This window comes from Embiotoca jacksoni, unplaced genomic scaffold (assembly GCF_022577435.1).
Source record: "Embiotoca jacksoni isolate LCO1_2020_lvr unplaced genomic scaffold, fEmbJac1.0.p SCAF_33, whole genome shotgun sequence".
In the NCBI taxonomy this organism is placed as follows: domain Eukaryota; kingdom Metazoa; phylum Chordata; class Actinopteri; family Embiotocidae; genus Embiotoca; species Embiotoca jacksoni.
The window spans coordinates 4,117,054-4,139,743 of NW_027185385.1; the positions used below are offsets into that span (position 1 = coordinate 4,117,054).

Sequence of the window (22,690 nt, forward strand, 5' to 3'; positions counted from 1 at the left end):
AATTTCATTTAGTCTGACTTTTTGAATTCGTGATACAAGATAAAGAATTACAAACAGAAACCTGGTTGCGGCTTGATTCAAGCTTACTGAATCAACTCCATTCAGTCATCAATTGTCAAATTACTCAAAGTAAAGGAGGAGTCACAGCAATGTTCCACTCAAGCTTCTTGATCAACCATCAAGAGTTAAACTTGGTTATAACTCATTTGAAAGTTTAGCCTCCCACACCAAAACAGGAAAATTAAAAAAAACAATTGATTGTTTATCTCCCAGCTGAGTTTCTATCCAAATTCTCAGAGTTTTTATGTGACCCAGTGCTCAGAAAAGGGATTATAGTGGGAGACTTTTGCACGTTGATCTGGACAACAGCCACAGCACTGCAATTCATTCTTTATTAGAATCAATTGTTTTTTCTCAAAATGTTAATTAACCTATTCGGTGTTATAATCACATTCTTGATCTTGTTCTGACATATGGCATAGAAACAGAATATATAATAGTATTTTCTTAAAACTTTTGTAGTGTTTTATTGCTCTATTAAAATATATATGCTCATTTTGAATTTGCAAAATGAAAAATACGACAAGGGAGACCCTGAATTGTTGAGAAGCTGAAATCCTATTAGGCAAGAATGCCACAATATTTAACCTGTAAAAACTCCAACTGCTCTCAATTTTTTTGAAACATGTTGCTCACATCACATTTAAAATTGGCCCTTGACAGCTTAGAAATTCTTTACCCAACCAAAAAGTTACTCTAGATCACATTGGCTTGGCCTCCAGCATCATCGTAAGGAAACTTGGAGTCATCTTTGATGTCTTTCAAATCACACATGGCAAGTCTGTAGGACTCCGTCATCTACACAATATAATAAAATCTGGAACATCCTGCCTGACTCATGACAAGAAGAAGAAAAAAATCAAACACATTTGTTGCTTCCAGGCTAAACTATTGTAATTCCGTTGTCAGCCTGCAGTTAATAAAAATGCTGCAGCAAGAGTAATGATGGGATTTTAGCCTCTCATCATTAGCTGACTATAAAGCCAAGAAGTAAACTCAAAATTCTTCTAATTTACAATTAATGGCCAAGCTCTATTTTATCAGAGAGATCAGTACCGTATCATCCTAATGGAGCGCTTTGTTGGCTTGTTTTTCCTTGAGCTTCCAAAAGTAGAATGGAAGGCAGAGCATTTAGCTTTCAGGCCTCTCTCCTATGGATGGGGCAGACATCCACTATACCTCTGGGATTATGCTAAAAAAATTTTTTTATTTTATTAGACAGATTTTATAGTTTGGGCTGGCACAGGTGATCCCAAGTCATCCCTCAGTCATGCTGTTATAGGGCTTGGCTTTCACGACACTGAGCTCCTCCTCTTTATATTTTACTCTTCATGCATTCGTATACCATAATTACACCTCTCAAATTAAAAACAAAAAGATTTTTTTTTTTTATTAACAGTTTAGAAATGCAACATTTTTTGCATTTCCCATTTCAGACTTTGTTTTCCTCAGTCCCCCCCCCCAAAAAAAAATAATAATCCAGAGTTCTGAAAACACAGAAGTACAAAGCAGACCCACAGAGCGGATCCAAAATCCCCAAACTGGGTTCCAACAGGAAAGAAATGGAGCGAATGTTTGAGGAAGAATCTGTATCGCCAGGCCTGTTGTGGTTAAGAACAGTGACACACTACCTCCTTCCAGCAGCTTATGAGACTGTCCACCGTCTTCAAAACCCATTCAAGCAAAAAAAAAAAAAGTTGTATCAGCTTTATTAAAAAAAACAAAAAACTAATTTATATTCCAGCCATCTGATCATGCTGGAAAGCAGATATTTGGACACTTTGTTTAAAATGTTCCAACTTTGGCAGCTCAGTTTTCTAACTTAATGTTCAATCTGCACAGACAGGAGCACCTGAGCAGGGCATCACCAGCATCAATTTAATTTTTTTAACACCGTCTTGATTCTACAGGGGCGATACTCAGATGACAAAAACTCTCAAGTGCCGGTGGCGGATACGAATGTGGGGTGGGTGTAATGCTGGAACATTCACCTGTGTAACAGAAGGGGCTCATCACTAAAGAACAATATAAAGGGTGCACATTCAGTCAGTAATTCTGGTCACGTACTGTCTGGTATTGGCCACCGTTCTCTACATGTATTCTAGTAAAATTTTGTCAGACACTCCTAAATGGCTGCCTCTGTGAGACCTACATAATCATTATAATATGACTCATCCTCCTATATGACGTTTCCAAGGTTATGATGAGGACAGATTTGGAGTTGTTACGATTCATTCGATGAAAGATGCTTCTCATTCAAATCAGTATTTTTCCACATGTTTTCCGTAAATATTCTGTTAATTTAGGTTGCCAAATAAATTCCGGATTTTCTGGAAAACGAGACAAAGCATACTTGTTCCAAAAAGATTCTCCTGAGAGGGGCTGCAAACCACCCTGGCCGCCACCATTACCATTAAGTAGTGCACGGAGATCATCGTATACTTACTTCACAACAACAAACCATGGTTGAGGATGCAGTGTGGAGTACAGAGCAGGAAATTAGATGATCATGAATGACAAAACCGGAGGACAAGAGCCCTTATTTCTTGTCAAATGTCTTTCAAACTGGTCAAACACTGCTGGATGTCTGGACACCTGCATTTATCACAGCAAAGTCTGGGGTTTTAGTTTTACTTAAACTGCATTTCATTGAGTCCATTGTTTACAAAATCCATGAAAGATAAAAGAGAAAAACTGAATGGGGGAGACAAAGAGGGGGACAAAATGATGTTGTCTTCAATCCCTATACAATCAGTTTCCAGCAGTTCAACAACTACAAGGGGCAATAAAAAGGAAACAAAACAAACAAGTGGAAAAAAACAGAGCGAGAGGGAACTTTTAGACACTGTCAATAAATACAATGATTTCTTTTTACACAGTTCCAGCTGTTATAATTCATCCTCTATGCGGTTTTCAGTTTGGTCTTTTTGCATTGGTCCTGCAAAAAAGAAAGAAAGAAAAAAAAAGAATAGATACTGAGTATATGTGGAATTATGGCAACTCTTGTTCATTAGTACAGAAAAGCACAAGATCTGTAGTAACCATGTTTGCTCTCTCGTCTGAGGATGGAGTCTTGAATAAATCAAGTGCATGTTTAATGATTAAATGTGAAACCAATTCTCCAGCATCATCAGTAAAACATATGGCAGATCAAACCTGTAGTTGTCGTTTCTTCAGTGGGCTGCGTTTCGCTGCCTGAGTCAGCATGTGGAGTGCTCTCCTCTGTGGGCGGGGCGTTCTCTGGCTGCACACTCTCTGAGTTTTCTGCATTTGAATGAAAAATGGAAGTTATTTTAATATAGTTCCAATTTGTTTTTCAGAGTCCAGAAGGATTAAATATGCGTTCGGGCTGTTCGACCCACCACTCTTGGTGTCCGTACTCTCCTCTGTGGAAGGGATGACTATTTCCTCAGCTGTGTCGTTGGCCTTACTGCTTTTATCAGAGCTTGTGCTGTTCTTGGCTTTGGCTTTAGCCTTGGGCTTCGCGAACTTGGCCTTGTTGAGCAAGTAGTTGACCTCTCGATCCAGCAGGGCCAGCTTGGACTCAATGTCTTTGGAAAGCAGGATTGGCCGCTCTTTTAGAGAGCGTTTCGCCTGCTCCGCCGCAGTTTCGTTCTTCCATTTCTAAAGAGGATTGAAAATTTTGCACAAGAAGCTCAGTTCAGTCAAAACGAAGAAGAATTACGCAACTAATGAGGAAACACTTTTAAAACATCTTCTATGACTCTGAAAGGTAAAGTTTAAGAAACTCTAATGATGTCACTGAAGTAATCTCAATTTGAGTTGAGAAACTATAAATTAAATCTGTACATTCTGGATTACAATCAGGAAGCTTGAGGTTTAATCGGTGTGGGCATTTACCTAGTAATAGCTAAAGAAAAAAAAGTGTTGAGTTGCATTCTGGGAAATGTAGGATGAGGCATTTCTGGAATTTGACCACCACTACAGTCTAAAAGTCACAACATCTTTTGAGTACACCTTTAAGAAAAATAAAAGTATAAGGTGACAATCCTTCACTGCAGTACTTAGTAATGTGAGAACAGGGAGAAAATGTTGGTGCATTAAACACCTACCGTTGTGTCATTGATGACTTTTTCTAACATATCTAGCTCCACTTCAGTAAAGATCTGATCATCCTCTGGTATCAGTTTTGCACTCCTATAAAAAAAAGAAAAAAAGAAAGAACTCCGTCACCACAAAGTTAACGGCCCATCACAAACTCCTAGCATCTTCAGCACCCTCACACCTTCCCCAATATAATGTCCCTCGTTATATAAAATTGCAAAATAAATTGGGGGATTTCATCATTTACAGTACATAAAATAATTAAGAGGATTCAGAGAATCCGGAGAACTCTCTGTATGCGAGAAAAAGGCCATAAATCAATATTGGAAGGCCGAGACCGAAGTAATTAATTGTATAATAGGGCTGTCACATAGTCGTTAGAACAGAATTAACGTTCAAACTGTGATGACCAGTTCGAATTCAAAATTGATGGTGTATTTGGACACAGCAGGACCTTTTGAAGTAGTTTTCCTCATCATTCAGCAGAGGGCGCTCTAACAAGTCCCCATCATCTTAACTTATTACAGTTGCACACAGAACTTGCAGTAGTAGTATATTTCTGCTGTTTCAGTTGTAGGATCTAAATCTAACAGTACCACACAGTTTACCAGAACCTTTGTCATAACTTGTTCTTCTCAGATACTGGTAAAAAACAAAACTGAATTTAAACAACATCATGGTCAAATAATCCTGACCCATCCCATACTTCCTTTTGACTGCACACGAACCTCAAGAAGAAGCTGGAAGTGTTGAGCAAGCTGTTCAGAGCCGCCAGGCGGTCCGGCAACTTGCGTCGCTCCTCAACTCTGAAAAACATGTCCTTGCATAGGCTCTTCAGCTGGGATAGCTTCTCTCTTAGCTGCTTGGTGGTAGCCGTGTAGCCTTCCTCGTCCATCCACTCGGACGATTCGCTCAGTTTGGCTGAGATCTTCTCCTTTTCTTCCTCGGTCACCACCTGCTGGTAATCCTCCTGGTACAGCTTGTCCTGAAGAAAAGACACCAGTGTTGTGTTTCAAGGACATTTTAGGAGTGTTCTATCATTTATCTCATCAAGTTTTCTTTAATAATAATAATAATAATATACACACACACAAACAGGCTTCATGTTTGTGGTGATGCCCCTGAGATGTGGGTTGATCTGTGTGCAAACTTTTCTGGACCAATTACAATCTCATTTTTGTCCACATTTTACTAAAGAAACTTTTTAGTCCTTCATGTCTGCTAAAGGCATAACTAGATAGGACAAATCAAAGATGTTATTGGGGGTTTATGGTGAAATACAACTGGGAATAATCTGCACACCAATCGAAAGTGATACTATGTTGACAATATGATGTGATCAAGAACATTATAGAAGAAATAAGATGAAACACAAAAACCTATGAATATGAAAAAAAAAAAAAAAAAAAAAAAAAAAAAAAAATGCTGCAAACCGCTATATCAGATATATATATTTTTTTTATTTATTTATTTTTTTTTTTTATAAGGATACTATGATCCACAGCATCAAATGAGGCACTTAACTAAAACATGGATGAAGCAGTCTCCAGAGGTCATTTGTGGCTCTAAGAGGGATGGTTTCTGTGCTATTTATTTTATGAAAAGATGATTGGAATTTGAAAAAAAAAATATACACTTCATTGAGACAGATTTCAAAAGTTGTATCAACTGTAAAATTGCAAAAGTGATGGGTAGTATGAAAATCCGTCTGTAGTTACTGTAGACAAGAGGCGTCAAGGTCAGGCATTTTGATAAGAGACTAGATACAGGCAGTCTTGAAGTGTACAGGGACACAGCAGCCGAAAGGGAACCGTTTTAAGCATTACCAGAATTATGTATTAAGCAAACCAGAAGGCAACCACATACAAAACCTCTGGTAAAAACTTTGAAGGAAAGATATCACCCTAGACTAGAGGAGGGTTTAAAATCCAGCACAAAGTCAGAGTTTAGTCAGCAGAGTTTGGGCTATCACTCCTGAGAATTGCGTGACTGGAGCAGAAGATGTATATGATGAAGTATATATATATATATATTTTTTTTTTAATTTAGTGGCCATTTTGGCGATTCGCATGTGTTGTACGAACTCCAACAGTTTGAATTGGACCAACTTGAAATTTGATCTGTCCAGTTTTTCTGTTATCTTTTTGTCCTTTTTTTTAAGCAAGGAATGGGAATTTTTAAGTTATGTAATGTAAAGATACAAAGAGCGTAGTCACACTTTGAAGGACATCATACATACAGTGTGTATGTATATATCTATATAGATATAGATCTAGATATCTAGATATATCTATATCTATATAGATATATACCCTAACCCTATATATATCTATATATATAGATATATAGATATCTATATATATATATCTCGGACATCACTGATTTTAAGTGATGTCCACACATGCGAATCGCCAAAATGGCCACTAAATTAAAAATGACAGACTTCCTGTTGAATTTAGGTCATGGTGGCAAGAGACTTTTTTCTATATCTAGGTCTGATACACATGTCCACCGAATATCGTTAAAATCGGTGAAAGCAGCCCTGAGATCTCATGTTAGGGGGCGCTAGCAAGCCATTTTGAGACACCTATGACCAAAAACTATGAAATACTTACATTTCCACTGAGGCTGATTTTTGTGCAAAGTTTTCTGAGTTTTTGAGCATTTGAAAGCTGCCAAAAAGGCATTTAATTTGCCAGAATGAGAAAAAGAAGAATTCCTTGCATTACAATATAGCTTTCACACCATTTGGTGCTCGGGCCCTAAAAAAAAGACAATTGTTGTTGCTTACCTGCGTCTCAAAGATAAAAGCCTCGAGACTGTTGAGTGTTTTTTCCCTTTCGTGTTTGGCCAGATCTCTGTCTGTCAAATCTTGCAGCCTAAAAAAAAAGAAAAAAAAATACAACTTGCTTTAGCTGATAATACTGAGAACCAAACAAGACAAGGACTGAAAAGACATTTTAAACTGAGTTACTTCTTTGTTGAGGAAGCGAGGTGTTCAGAAGTCTGGTCAAAAATGTCTTTAATGATGAGTTCCACTGCTATGTCTTCAGAGATCTTGCTCTTTTTCTGAGGCTTTGCCACTTTCTCTGCATCCTTCTCCATCTCTGCGTCTCCAGATTTCTCTCCGTCCTTTTCCTCCTTCACCGGCAGAGACAGGGCTACTTTCAATACCAAGTCTGCAGGGGCTAATTTAGCTTAAATATACATTTTCACTGCACTGACAGTCAGTCTATTAGCTTTTGAATTCACACCAAAGTATTTCTCAAAGATTACATGTGGCAAAACTTACGTTGGCCTCAGTTTTCTCGCCTGCGTCCTCCGTCTTCTCCTGGCTTTTTTCTTCATCTGCACTTTTCTCTGAATGCTCCCGTTTCTCGTTGGCAGTCTCGTCCTTGTGATCCTCATCCTTGCCTTCCTTCCCAGACTCTGGAGGTACTTCCTCCTCATCCTGGTTTGCGGCAAATTAAAAATTAAAAATTAGCTTTTTTGGCCAGGTATGTTTACACATACAAGGAATTTGGACTCCGCTTATACTTGCTCTTACTTAAACAGGGAGCTGAAAGACATATGTAAGAGTTAAAGGACATAATTACAGATAGAGGGTGCGTGCACGCACGCACGCTTTAGTCTTCCCATATCCCTGATCATCAGTCTGAAGCGCTATATGATGTTGTTACCTGGACAGGTTCTGTTATATTTGCGGCAGGTTGTGCAGATCCTCCTCCAAACAACGTGGAAATTGTGTTACCCAGTTCTGAAAGACAGCCAATCACTGGCTTGATTAAAAAATTAGGATCATGCATATGAGCTGTGATGCAGGTTGCAGTATTACGTAAGAAGGCAGTTCACTTTACAAGTTAAACATGCAAAACCTTCAAATTCTTACAAGAATTATAGCTGGTCATCTTCCTGCACCTTGACTAACTAAAGCGAGTAAAAGAGGACTATTGTAGACACACCGTAGTGGGAAAGGAACTTAGAAAGGAGGTACTGATGGACAAGATGGAGTCTTCCACATAAACAGGTAGACTTAGGCAGTGTGTGATTATTCTGTAACAGATTTAACAACAGCACACAGCCCTATTTATTAACACTGCACAGCTTTTAATACACTATAAAGCAGCTGTGGAGAATCCCACCTATTCATTTATAGATTGATGCAAACTGCAATACTGGTGTTGCCGTTAATCACATATTTGTTTATGCTAATTTAAACACAATAATGGTTCATTTACATTTATAATTATTGAATAATTGAAGAGAATTGGCTGCAAATGTTGATAAGAGTGACTTTGCATTTGAAATGGGTGTTGTGCTTTCAAAAAGAAAAATGAAGTTGTGTTTTTAAAACCTACTAGTTAAAGTTGATTCCTCTTCTTTCTCCTCCACAATGGTTTCAAAAACAGATTCCACCTGTGGATTAAAATGACAATAATGAAAATTTAACTCAACTCACTGGTACAAACAAAAATGTTTTCATTCTGGGATTATTCAAATAATTAAAAAAACAAAAACAGAAATGACTAAGTCCTTAAAACAAAAATAAATTCATCCCATTATCTGAACACTTAGCCGTTTCTTTTATAGCTGTGGCAAACAGCAGTGAAACAGATAAGTGCTGTTGTTTAATCACAAAACAGTTTCTGTCAGCAAACCGTGATAAAATATTATATTTGAGGCATATTTTTCTCAAGATGTCAAACACCGGTTTGATTATGTAAATAAGGTGAATGGAGCTAAGTGTAACTGACCCGATCCAAGCGGAGCACTCCACTTTCATCCATGTTGAAATGAGCTTTGATTCCTTTCGACTCGGAGTCTGCATGTTTCAGAAAGCTGCCGCCCACTCCGGACAGCTTGACTGTGGTCAGGTTCAGAGAGCCAAACAAACTGCAACACACACAAAAACAACAAATCAATCAATCAAATTTAAGTCAAAGTCCAGAATGTTATTAATATACAACCCTGTTACAAAAGAAGTTGGGACGCTGTGTAAAATATAACACAAATACTTCTCCCGTCGTGCGTTTACAGAAGAAGCGAGTTGTGTGTGTACAGTCATGCTGTGTGGCTCAAAGCCAATCCGCCAATAGAAACTCTAGTGTCCAGCGTATGTCCCGCCCACTACATCCAACTCAATTAACAAAGGTTTTTGATTTAAAAGCAAAGATTTTCGATTTAAAAGCAGCGTTTAAAAGTCTAGTTTCAAAATTCTTAATTCCGTGACGAAAACTTAAAAAAAAACTGTAGGAGCAAATTTGTTAGCAATACAAATAATTCTATTCTCAGTTTATATATTTATATTTACTTGCTTTTTTAATTGCAGTGCAAGAAATTTGCTCTCAAAACAGTTTTTGTTGCATAATAAAGACACAAAAATACCTTCATACTGATCTGCTGCCAGTTAACCTAATTAGTCGTGAGACGTTCGACCAGGTCTTTTTTTTTTTTTTGCTTTACACAACTTTCCAAGTCTTTTATTGCCCTGGTCCAAACTTTTTTGAGATGTGTTGCTGGAATCACATTCTAAACGAGCATGTGAGCATAAAACAATAACATTTCTCAGTTTCAACATTTGATATGTTGTCTATTTGTAATTAAATGTGGGTTTGTGAGATTTGCAAATCATTGCATTTTGTTTTTATTTACATTTTACACAGCGTCCCAACTTTTTTGGAAAATAGGGTTGCACCATCAATTCTGGAGTTTCATTAACGCCTATGAAATAAACCAATGCATTTGCAGAAATATTATTTCAAGAGCTTCCAGAAGCAGAAAGTGTTAAAGCTGACCTGACGTCGTCCGGACTCAGGAAGCTGAGGTCCCCGTAGTTGATGTCAAAAGCGAAGTCGTCGTTATAGCGGTTGAATGTGATGACCTTGCGCTGGGGGTAGGGTGCCATTCTCTGGAAAAGGATGCGTTTATTGTGTTTCAGGGTTTTGATCCCCTCTTCCTCCATCTCCCGGGTGAACTCCACCTAACAGATGAAATAACGATTATGTTCACAGATATGTTATGGAATTAGTTTTACATTACATTTTTAAAACGGTGAACAAAAACCTTAATGCTTTACACTTTTCATTTTGGACACATCATCACCTCCATAACTGAGTGGTGTCAAAACACAGATCTCCACAAAGGATTATTATATTGATTTAGTTCATCTATTATCTTTATTATCTATTATCGAAGATATGAGAAAACAACACCAATCATTCTCTAAAGTTGTGGTTATTTAAATTCTTCCCCAGCAGCTATAGGCACTAATCGACCTGTCCTGACCTGAATGGGATAGATGGCTGCATCTCGGACCAGGAAAGGTTTGACCTTAAAGGCCTTGCTGAGGGCAGCAGCCTGGTACACGGCACCCATGGCTGCTGCCTCATCCGCATTGATGTTCTTCCCCAGCTCCCCTCTGCATGGAAAAAGCACACAATTACAAAATGCTGTTGAAAAGTTTTCTCTACCTAAATCACAGACAAATTTTTTTTTTTTAAACTCAAATTTCAATACTGTGAAACACTGAAGATCTGATTTTGAAAGTGTGAGCTATCAAGATGATTGAACTATATTTGTGTTTGATACTTACTTCCCCACAGCTTTGAGCAGCACTTCCTGAACCTTAGGGACACGCGTTGCGCCACCAACTAAAATAACCTGCTCTATTTCATCCTGTTGGCAGAGAAAAAAACAACAACTCAGGTTCGCAAAAGTAACATGAACATGTATTGATTTATTATATTCAGTGTTTATAACCTCAAAAAGGAAAATTACTTGGATTGATCTATTTCTATTAAAAAAAAAAGTGTGACGCTGATCAACAGAGGTGTTGAAAAAGCCAATTTTTCTACCATAAATTGCCAATTATTTAGCATAAGATAGTGATGAAATACGAAATGACTGATGTGGAAACCAATAGCACTGTGGCAATGTCTGTGCATATTTTATTTACCAATTTTAATTAGGCAAAATCAAATGAGCAAAGTCACAAAATACAAATACAGCTACACGCAAAAGTGATCCTATTTTTTCTAACCTATATCAATAAAGCTTCTATGACAGCCAGGACAAAAAAAAAAAAAATGTAGAGTGAGATTGAGAAGGCGAGATGTCTACCCTTTTAAAGCATCCTCATTTCATTTCCAGTAGCTACTACTTTTGCACAGTTGTGATGCAGAGTTTTGTTTCATGTTGATTTTCTGAGAGGAAACTATTTCTGTGCACACCATAAAACCTCAACTTCATGCATTCTTTGACAACACAGCTCATTGAAAAGCTAAGTGTGATCCATTGCTTAGGATGATGCTTCAGTTTTTTTTTAGCTTGTTATGAAATGTGATAATTTTTTTGTCCAAGACTCTTATATAATCTAATAAAAGTTATTACTTCCTTCAACAAATGGAGGACAATAACATGTCATGTACATAGGACTCTGTAGACCATGGTTGCCAAGACTTATTCTATCAAGCTTCTCACTATCCAGTGTGTTCAGCAATCAACAGCTAAAATCTCCCCACAGGTATAATGCCAGTTCTGACCTCATACTCTTTAAAAAAAAAAAAAAAAAAAAAGGGGGGCAAGCTGTTCTTGATAAGACATGAAGAGAGGTGCATTTAGAATACTGACCAGTTTCATTTCTGCGGCAGTGAGGGCGTCCTCCACCGCGTGAGGTACTCTTTCAAAAAGATCAGCACACAGCTGCTCAAACTCAGTCCTGGTCACCTTCGCTTTGAAGTCAATGTCATCCATTAAACCTTCCACCTGAAAAAAAAAAAATACCGTTTTTGTTTTTCTTTTCCTCACTTCAATGATACTGCATTTCAGATAATAGGATGATCTGGATTGGCGTCCAAGTCACTAACCATAAGGTGACATGTTTAGCTTTATGTTGTTTTATTCTGACAAATCGCATAGAAGATGGTTAGAGAAAAATCCTCTTTTGTCAAAACAATTTTTTTTCATAACCTTTGAATTTGAAATAATGGACAACACAGCATTTGGTGAAAAAAAAACAACATGACAGTAGATGTCTATCTGATAATATAATGGCATTACCAATTTTAAGGAAGTACATGGAAAAATGCAGTACCCGGATATTGTGCTTAAAACATTCAAAAAATTTAGTGTGAAATGCTCAACGCTTTTCACACTCAAATGTCACCATCTTATCTACGTAGCGGAGAGGGAGGGACCACTAAGCTCAGGTATTTAGACTTAGACTTTCTTAATCCCACAGTGGGGACATTTAGTACAGTTTTTAAACTGCGGCGGCAAAGAAAGCTCCAGCTACTGTAGAAAATAGCCATTTATTTTTGACCGGGGGAACTTAGAACCTTTTGGTTCCTTTAACTACGTTTTGTGCTGACTTTTTAGCTCCTCCCTCTGCCCGGGTACTCTCCCCCATTGCAATAGGAACTCTCATGACACACACAGGAGCAGAGACAACCACCGGGTTTAAAATACATCAGTAAGCAGGTAAACTACAGCTACGAACGAAGCCTTTTGAAACAGCAGAATAAAGCACAGGAAAAATACAGGAAATGTTGCGGTTCTATTGACCTGTAATGCAAACGCAAACGGTAGCAGATCATAACGAGGCTTCAAGTCAATCAGTCAATACATCTTAAATGTGATCATGAGTACCGTGTCTGTTCCATTTGTTTTTATTGGCCCTCTTGAATGAAACACGCTTTAGATCTTCAAAGATAAAACCTGTACATGAATTTCAACCAGAACTGTATTTCCTCAATTAGAGGAATAAGTGGCGGAGCGTTGCTCCGGCAGCAGAGTGTGTCATTTCACAGTTCCCATTGGTGGTGTGAATGTGTGTGTGTGTGTGTGTGTGTGTGTGAGTATATATTGACTTTTTCTGTTGTAAACATTTCTGTTGCCACAGTAAAACCATATTCAAAATAGTCCAGCTGCCTGCTGGTGGCAAACTTTAACCCAGCCGGTTGAGGCACCACTGAGCTGGATACTGACGGACGTTTCCTCCCTGTTAACGGGAAGGTTTTATTTCTCCACAGTTGCTCATGTTGGAATTATTGGGTTCCCTCCCCGTAATTTTTTTTTTTTTTTTTGATAAGGACCTTAATATGTTAAATAGCCCTTAGGTAGCTATATGAATACAATTGATTTGAAACTATCCGTTTTTAATAGATATACAAAAAATATCAAGAAAATGTCAAAGCAGAATTTCATTGTAAGTCATCATCCAGGTGCTGCTGCTGATTTATTACCTTTAGTTTTAATTTTAAAAATACAACATGTAGGGTTCATGTCTCAGGGCTCACCTGGGCCATGAATTCCAGATTTGCACTGAGCACAGTCTTGAGCCTCTGAGCCTCTTTGAGGAGCTTGGCCATGGCCCGCTGGTTCTCCCTCACATCTTTCTTGCTCTTCTTCTGCTCATTGAACAGTTTTGCCAGGTGGTCCCGGAGTCGAAGATCCATCTCAAAGCCCCCCAACCCGCGATGAAACCTGGAGCCAGAACATGAGAAGCAGACCATGTGGATGATAGGAGGTTATTTTCAGTTGTGAATCTAAATGTAATTGTTTTTAAATTAACCAACAGTCAAAAGTAGGAATTGTTTACTATCTTGTCGTGAACACTTCACGTTAAACAAACACCCCACAAGAAGCATTTGTAATACCCTAAAACGAGAGCGACACGTGAAAAAAGTCTGGAACAGCAAAACAATTGGCCTATTTATAAAAAGATCCATTGCTCTGTTACTTGTCCCTTAAACTGTTGGGTTCCTGTCAGGTATCCTGTAGGAGTAATGACTCCAAAATGTCCAGAGATCTGATGAGTCAGTAGTTCCAGAACAGGTTACTGATCATGTAGCTCTCAGACACCACAACATGTATTTCACATAGCTCTTTTACGTGAATGATAACAAATTGATACTCAACACACACGTACTCAATCGCAAGCTACTGGTTGGAGACCCCCCCTGCTTCAGACAGAATCAACTCTGATAGATGCAGCATTCTCATGCACTTCATGGATCAATGGACTCACCCAACGCCTCTGATCTGCAACTGGGGCTGTGTGCCAGTCTCCTTGGTTTTGACTGTTTGATAGGTGACGATGGTGGCAGTTGTGCTGCCTGAGCCCATATCATAAAACATTACATTCTGAAAAGAACCAAATAAATAAATAAATCAAGATTATAATCAATATATAGTCACTTAACAGCTGAGCTTGCTTTTTTACATTTACATTCGTAGTGATGCAGTCATGTTGATAAAAACCTAAAATAAAGTTTCAAACAGTCTGAACATCATCAGCTTTGTATCAAGTGCTCTTCTGAAATAGATTTAAGGTTAAGATACCCCCTTTTTTCACACTCGATGCATTTATTTAACACTATTACAACTTTTTTGCCTTCTCTCTCCCATAGTTTTGTTTATCGTTTGTTATGTTTCTAGGCAGTTGTCCTTGCTCGTGTAGATTTGTGCTATTTTTGGCATGTATCCCTGGCGCTGGAGGTGCATGTTCCTTGTCTGCAATTACTGACACCACTATCAGTTTTTTTGTCTTGGATTTTTATGCTGTTTTTTTCGCTCTTCATCTGCCCTCAGATGGTCACCCATCTCTGAGCCTGGTTCGGACGAAGGCATGGTTTAAATTACAGGGGGAGCTCAGCTACATTGAAAAGGAGATGAGCGCCCGTGAAAACCTACTCTAACTGTGTTCAGACCAAACGCAAAGCAAATGTTCGCCTCTCGTTAATCATGAAATTAATTACATTCGCGGACATTCGCGTTGTATTGGCTTAGTATGTAATCTCTTCGCAGGAGCAATTCGGTTCACCTTTGGTCTTAAACATGACTTTGTCCACTCTTTTTAGCCACACGTTATAGATTTCAATCTTTTGTACAATAAAGTTACTGAAATAAATCATAATATTTAATTTGCCAATTACACACCAATTTCCAAGAAGAGAAAGGAAAAGAAAAGAGAGAAATAGCAGGAGAGAGAATGTTTTTTACAGCAACCCTGCAATTGACTGCGAGGCTGCACATTTCTCAAGCATGCGACATGTTTAGGATTGAAAACCAGAAAAGCCACTGGGTTAATCCTTTTCATTGGTATTATCCTGTTAAAAGGGAATTTTTTTTCTCCCCAGAGGTTTTTTCTTCCTGTTAAAGGGGAGTATCTTTCTCAGCTTACAACATTATAGAAAGGAACCCAAAAATTATTATGTTGAATTTTTGGGTTCCTTTCTATAATGTTGTAAGCTTCTGTTGTAATGACTTTGCTATGTTAAGTGTGTTGAAATGACTTGGTCCTATATAAATCAAATTGAATCGAACTGAATATTCCATACATTGATTTATTCAACAAGTCTTTTAAAAGAACCAAAACCAAGAATGTGTTAGAACACTTTCTTGACTTCCACAATCTTTAAAAACACCTCAGAAAATATATTCTTTTTTTATTTAATTTTTTTTTTCTAAAGGCTCAGCAAATTCCTCAAATTATTGGACACTTGTTCTTGGCAAATGTTACTCAAACAGGGGGAAATAATGTATTTGTTGGGGACTATCATTAGTGGCAGATTAATCCACATTTGGTGATCCAGTTAGTATTGCAGGCAGTCAGAGGGTGAGTGTACAAATTCAAAATATATTATAATGTGTGCGTGCGTGTTGTTGGCAATGTCCCCCAGTGCAATAGTGTGGCTGATTTTAGATAAAATGGAGCTCGTATATGTTTTTAATACACCCACAATAATTGTTAGAAGGATACATTATGAGGTATTGTTGCAAGTGAAATTTGTTGGCAATAAAAATAAATACAGAATACCAACAGACTGATTCAACAACGTGTATTTGTTCACCTTCGCTGTGTTGTCAATATCTTTCCTCCTGAAGACCCCGTAGTTCAACGCTACAGCTGTGTTGTCATTGATGAGCTGAAGGACCTTTAGTCCAGCCATCTGTGCTGCCTGCAGGACTGCCCTGCGCTCTGCCTGGTTGTAAAAGGCTGGGATGGTGATCACTACATCTTTAATTGGTTGTTCTGTAAATTGGAAAGATTATTATGAGGACAAATAAAAAATAAATAATAATAATAATGTGCTTCATATAATTAAACATGTCATACAATGATGTATCTTTTTTCCTCAAACAAACAGACCTGCGAAGTCCTGAGCTAGTACACGAGAATAATTGAGCACCATCCCAAGGAGCTCCTCAGGTGTGTACTGCATTTCTCTGGAAAAACAAAAAAAAGATATTGGATGCACCTGACTAGAACAGCGTTTCACTTTAAAATCTATTGATGCTGGAGTTGATGTTTCCTGACAACTGCCAAAGTACCCCAAATGAATTAATGCTGCATAAATAGTCATTATTAATGAGGGGGGGAGGGGGTATTTCTGCAGGGAAACAACAAATATCTACAAAGCAAGGCAGCACAGTTTGATTACATAAAATGACTTTAATATACTATGTAGACACTATATTTTAAACAAACCAATCAAACAAACCATGCAAACTACTTTAAATATTCAAATCTTACAATGGAATATACAAAATATTTCATATCTGTATGTATTGCATGATGGAAAAAAAGTAGCAGGGACAATTAGGGGAAACTCACTCTGAATTTGTAAAGTAGACTGTGCCTCTTACTGGGTCCTCCTGCAGCTGGTGCTCGGGGAAACGTTTCTGGTAGTGCCCCACCTGTGGGTTGTCGTGCTTTTTTCCGAGGAGGCTTTGGAGGTATCTATAAACAGTTTTGGGGTTCTTCACCGACTGAAATGTACACAATAGGCAACCATTAACAGCATACGAGACAAAAAAGATGTCGACTTATTTGAAATTTTTAATAATGGATTAATTTAGCAATTATGATTTATCTGTTTAATCATATACTCGTATAAAATCAATTTAGAAAACTTGGAAGTCATACCACTCCGAGAGCATTGTCTCCAAAAAGTCTCTCATTCTCCTTGAGACAAACAACCGCGGGTGTTTTTCTCCTGGACTCTCTGGTAAAAAAAAAAAAAAATTTTTTAAAAAGGCAACAGACATATTGTTAATTTCTCTTGCTTTTCTTAATTTATTTAGCAGGCTTTGAAGAAAAATAGAGAACTTGGGTTGGATATTTTTCTCAGTTAACACTCAAATACAGATGTGTAGGTGCACTGTACTGCGATGAAGGGAAGTGCTAATAGTAAATGACTTGATAACTGATCATCAGATTGATTTATGCTGTCTCAGAGACCTGGCTGCAGCAGTAAGAATATGTTCGTATTAATGAAGCAACTCCTCCGAGTCATCTTAATTATCATATTCCTCGAGATTCTGGCCAAGGAGGAAGAGTAGCAGCAATATTCCATTCAAGATAATCGATTAACCCGAGACCTAAATTTAGTCGTAATCCATTTGAAAGTCTGACTCTTAGTCTCTCACACCCAAATTGGAAAGCACAAAAAACAATTCTATTTGTTGTTGTTTATCGCCCACCTGGTCCTTATTCAGAGTTTCTAACTGAATTGTCTGACTTTTTATCTGATTTAGTGCCGAGTTCAGATAAAGTGATGAACTTTATGTTGATGTGGACAATGACAGCTTCAGTTCTACTTTCAGCTCATTATTAGACTCTATTGGCTTTTCTCAGCATGTAAATAAACCATGTCACCATGGTAACCACACCCATCTGGTTCTGTCATCTGGCATGAAAACTAAAACTTTTATTGTATTTCCTCAAAACCCAGTTTTGTCAGACCACTTTTTATTAACATTTGAAGTTACAATAATGGACTACACAGCATGTGGGAATAAATCCCACTACAGTAGATGTCTGTCAGATAATGCTGTGTCCAAGTTTAAGGAAGCAGTTACATGCTTATCCTCTTCGATGCCGTGTGTTAAAGCAGTGGAAGGCAGCTACGTTGACTTTAGTCCCACACAAGTGGATCATCTGGTAGAAAACACTGCAGTATCTCTGCTACAACTCTAGATGATGTCGCCCCTCTGAAGAAGAGAGTCATGAACCAGAGGAGGTTGTCTCCTTGGTATAACTCAGAATTACGCTCTGCTAGGCAGAAAGCTGGAAGGGAAGTGGAGTTCCACTAATTTAGAAGAATTTCACCTGGCCTGGAAGGATAGTCTAATATTACATAAGAAAGCTCTTTGTAAGACCAGAACTGCATATTGTTCTTCTTCATTAACAGAGGAAAACAAGAACAACCCCAGGTTTCTTTTCAGCACTGTAGCCAGGCTGACAAAGAGTCACAGCTCTGTTGAGCCTTCTATCCCTCCAGCAGTAATGACTTCATTAATTTCTCCACCAATAAAATTCTCAGTATTAGGGAGAGAATCAGGCAGACCCTTCCTGACAGTCATGTGTTGCTAAGCACAGCAGCCCTAGAAGCAACCGTGGGACCAGATTTATACTTTGAACATTTCTCTCCTGTTGAGCTCTCTGAGCTAACTACAATTATTTCCTCATCTCTATCATCTACCCGTCTCCCATCCCAACTAAACTCCTCAAGGAAATATTCCCTTTAATTAATACTTCCATATTAGATCAGATCAACCTATCTATTGTAACCGGCTATGTACTACAGGCTTTTAAAGTGGCTGTAATTAAACCTTTACTTAAAAAGCTGACTCTTGATCCAGCTGTTTTAGGAAACTACAGATCAACCCAACTTTTATTTCTAAAATCCTTGGAAAAGTTGTTGCAAATCAACTTTGTGATCATTTACAAAGGAATGATCTGTTTGAAAATTTTCAGTCAGGCTTTAAGAGTTCATCATAGCACAGAAACAGCACTGGTGAAAGTTACTAACAATCTTCTAATAGCCTCAGATAATGGACTCGTCTCTGTACTTGTTCTTCTGGACCTCTGCTGCTTTTAATACGATTGATCATACGGTTTTATTTCAGAGATTGGAAGATGTTACGAGGATTAAAGGAACTGCATTAGACTGGTTCAAATCATACTAGATTTCAGTTTGTTCATGTAAACAATGAGTCTTCCAGACAAACAAGAGTTAGCTAAGGAGTTCCACAAGGCTCAGTGTTAGGCCCAATACTTTTTACTTTGTACATGCTTCCATTAGGAGATGTCATCAGGAAGCACTGCATAAACTTCCATTGTTATGCAGATGACACGCAGATATATCTTTCTATAAAACCAGATGAAACTAATCAGTTAGTAAAACTTGAAGCCTGTCTAAAAGATATAAAGGCCTGGATGACCAAAAATGTCCTGTTTCTAAATTCAGACAAAACAGAAGTTATTGTACTTGGAAACTCTTTCTCTAATCACTTGGTTACTCTAGTTGACATTGTCCTGGCCTCCAGCACCACTGTGAGGAACCTTGGAGTCACCTTTGATGAGGATTTGTCCTTTAGCCACCAGATAAAGCAAGTCTCCAGAATGGCCTTCCTCAGCATGATGCAGAAAAACTAATTCATTCATTAGTTACTTCTAGACCAGATTATTGTAATTCCTTGTTGTTAGGATGTCCAAATTACTCATTAAAAACCCTGCAGTTGATCCAAAATGCTGCAGAAAAAGTACTGATGGGATTTAGCAAGAGAGATAATATATTTCTCCTGTTTTAGCTTCTCTTCATTGGCTTCCTGTTAAATCAAGAATAGAATTTAAAATTGTCTTGCTCACTTGCGAAGCTCTTCATGACCAGGCTCCATCATATCTTAGAGATCTTATAGAACCGTATCATCCTGAAAGTGCACTTCACTCTCAGAACGCAGACCTGCTTGTGGTTCACAGAGTTTCCAAAAGTAGAATGGAAGGCAGAGCCTTCAGTTTTCAGGCTCCTCTCCTGTGGAACCAGCTCTCAGTTTGTGTTCGAGGGGCAGAAACCCTCTCTAGCTTTAAGGTTAGACTCAAAACTTTCCTTTTTAATAAAGCATATAGGTAGGGCTGGCTCAGGTAGACCTGAACCAACCCTTAGTTATGCTGTTATAGGCCCAGGCTGCTGGGGGACCTCGTTATACACCAAGATTCTTGACTCTCACTCTATAACTCATATCTCATCATTACATCTCCTTAACTTCATGCTTTTTCTCTCTCATTATTATTGTCTGTTGTCTCCATTCAGTTCCCTCGCTCGCGTAGTTTCTGTTCTTTCTTTGCAGATGTCCCGTCATGGAGCTGCATGTCTCTGCTCTGTGATTGCCGGCCCCACCAACAGTTCATGTCTTGTATCTCTATGCTGTCCTTTTCTATCTCTGCTCTCCCCTCACCCCAACCGGTCGAGGCTGTCGGAAGTTTCTTCCTGTTAAGAGGAAGTTTTTCCCTTCCCTCTGTTGGAGGTTTTCTCCCTTAAAGAGGAGTTGAATTGTTGGGTTTCTCTGTATAATATTGTAAAGTTCTGCTGCAAGGACTTTAAATGTGTTAAGTGCCATGAAATAACCTGTGTTGTGATTTGGCACTATATAAATACAATTTTATTGAATTGAATTGACCAATACTCACTTGTTGAGAACGATCTCCATTGGCACACCAGGTTTCACTATTGCCATTTTCATCCATTCACTCCCCAGGTCAACAGACATGACAGCTACAGCCACTGGGAACACAATGATAAGCGTTATATGAAGCCGGTAAGGCAGACAGGTAGCGCCATCTTTAGTATAGTAGAGCTACATTATTTATCTTGTTTTTCTATTTTCCCAACACTAACCCATAAGCTCCATGTATTCATTTATCAATGATGCAGTTATGTATCTGTTCTGTAGATAAATAGTCAATCTGTCTTTTCCCAGTCAAATCTTTTTGTGATTTACAATACGAGGCTCACCAAATACAACATTTCAGAAATATATGTCTGCGCATGAAGTGGATCATACTACCTGTGTGAGAAGGCAACATTGCCAGAACAAGGCAGAAGAGGGCAACCGGCCCCAGCCTCCTCCTCCCCATGATGAACTGTAAAGATAAACAAATGAAATATATTTGTTACAAACAACATAATCATAAATTGGTTTTACAAAGGTCTAAATTTGCCCTGACCTTTATCCAGTATGTAATCAAGTTAGCCTTGAAATCATCTGCTCATATTTGTTCACCACGTGTACAAATGGGTTTTGTCTAGTTGCTTGTTCATTTTATTTTAGGAGGAACAAGATGTCTTGAAAAGACAAAACCTGCTCTTGCTGCTTCTCCACAAGTGGAAACAGGTAGAAGCACATCCTACTCAGTCTTTTGACACATGTCCAGTCACTTTCTCATTTCCCCTCATGGGGGTCAAGTAATGCCAAGGCCTTTGTTCAAGAAGAATATACAAAGCATCGAATGCACCGGATTCCTCCCCACACTGGTGTGAACAGTCCAAAAAGCTTTAAAAATGTACCACTCTGCGCTCAGAGGAAAGCGTGGGTTTAATTGTCAAGGGTGACTGCTGTAGCCAAAGCTTCAAATTCAGACTGAGCACATCAAAAAACCCAACATTGTTTTGTGTTTCAAGAAACCCACATAGAAACGTCCAGCCCCTAGTGAGGCAATGACGCATGATTGCAAAAATTGATAAACAATTAAAACCCCTTATTATTATTGGTTTTAATTATTTATTTATTTTTTTATTTTTTTTTATAGCACTTGTCTTTTAGAGTCTAAAATCCACTGGCGTGTGGTGGCTACGCGCAAGATAAGTTGCTGATGTGTATTATTATTTTAGCTAACTTAGATACAACAGTAACTCGTTAGCATCACACCAAATAAAACTACCGTTCAATTCGAACATCAATGAAGAATATCAGTGGACCGTACAAAAAAACAAACAAAGCGAGCACAAGGAAGCTGGAGGAAATATCACTTAAGTTAAGTTGACAATGACCATTAGCTAGCTCGCTGTCAACCAGCAATAATGAAAGCATGATTGACACATTGTGCTCTAGCAGGAACTTACCTTTCTTCAGGCGGCACAAATGAGACTGCAAAGAGGCTACCAAATGGGTTGTGCTTTTCCGAACAGATCTGAGGTTAGCTTTGTAGCTGTTGCCTTGATTCAGAACCTCCTCGCAGGCACACTCAGTAGTTCTATTTCCCCTTTCACCGGCTTGCTCTTAGCGGTCGGGCCCGGAACGCGGCGTCACCTCATTGGATCCACTGATGCCGCTACTGGGAGAATAACTATTGTCAAGCTAACTATAAACGGATAAACTGTTTCCGGTAGGCGTTTCAGTTTAAGAACCCCAAAGTCGATTGACATACAGGCATAGCTACCCGCCGAAATGGTTATTTTAGACAAAATACATTACATCACTGCAGTCAAACGTACTCAATGTCATTTCACGAGGGAACCCACTATTACTGGCACTGTGGCTTTGGTTGTTACAACCTGAAATATTGATGTGGTCTTATTGTGAAAGGAACATTTTCAAGCCTCCGGTAATTAATGGCGTTGTATTGACTGCTGGTGTAACAACAGGCAATACCGCTGCAAGTTAGAGCCCGCCCACCTCGCGACGCACTTCCCCGTGATTGGCCCACGACATATGCGTATCGTCTGGCTGGATGCAATTGGTCCACGTCCAAGTGGGCGTACATCGAAATACGATATTTCCA

The 22,690-nt window shown here is 38.5% G+C and overlaps 1 protein-coding gene across 1 annotated transcript; it reads right to left on the reverse strand.

The window, feature by feature from the left end:
* Positions 1-1,424: 1,424 nt before the first annotated feature.
* Positions 1,425-22,227, reverse strand: hyou1 (hypoxia up-regulated 1). Its single transcript, XM_069165055.1, has 24 exons — positions 22,032-22,227; positions 20,977-21,052; positions 20,600-20,693; positions 17,054-17,132; positions 16,742-16,896; positions 16,277-16,353; positions 15,978-16,159; positions 14,153-14,268; positions 13,422-13,608; positions 11,755-11,889; positions 10,718-10,800; positions 10,411-10,543; positions 9,921-10,105; positions 8,880-9,018; positions 8,484-8,541; positions 7,806-7,882; positions 7,418-7,576; positions 7,100-7,266; positions 6,917-7,004; positions 4,854-5,110; positions 4,134-4,218; positions 3,423-3,684; positions 3,217-3,324; positions 1,425-2,998 (listed from the first exon to the last, which is right to left on the reverse strand). The coding sequence occupies exons 2-24, from the start codon at positions 21,044-21,046 to the stop codon at positions 2,949-2,951; spliced, it is 2,946 nt and encodes a 981-aa protein (XP_069021156.1). The 5' UTR covers positions 21,047-21,052; positions 22,032-22,227; the 3' UTR covers positions 1,425-2,948.
* Between the last annotated feature and the right edge of the window lie 463 nt (positions 22,228-22,690).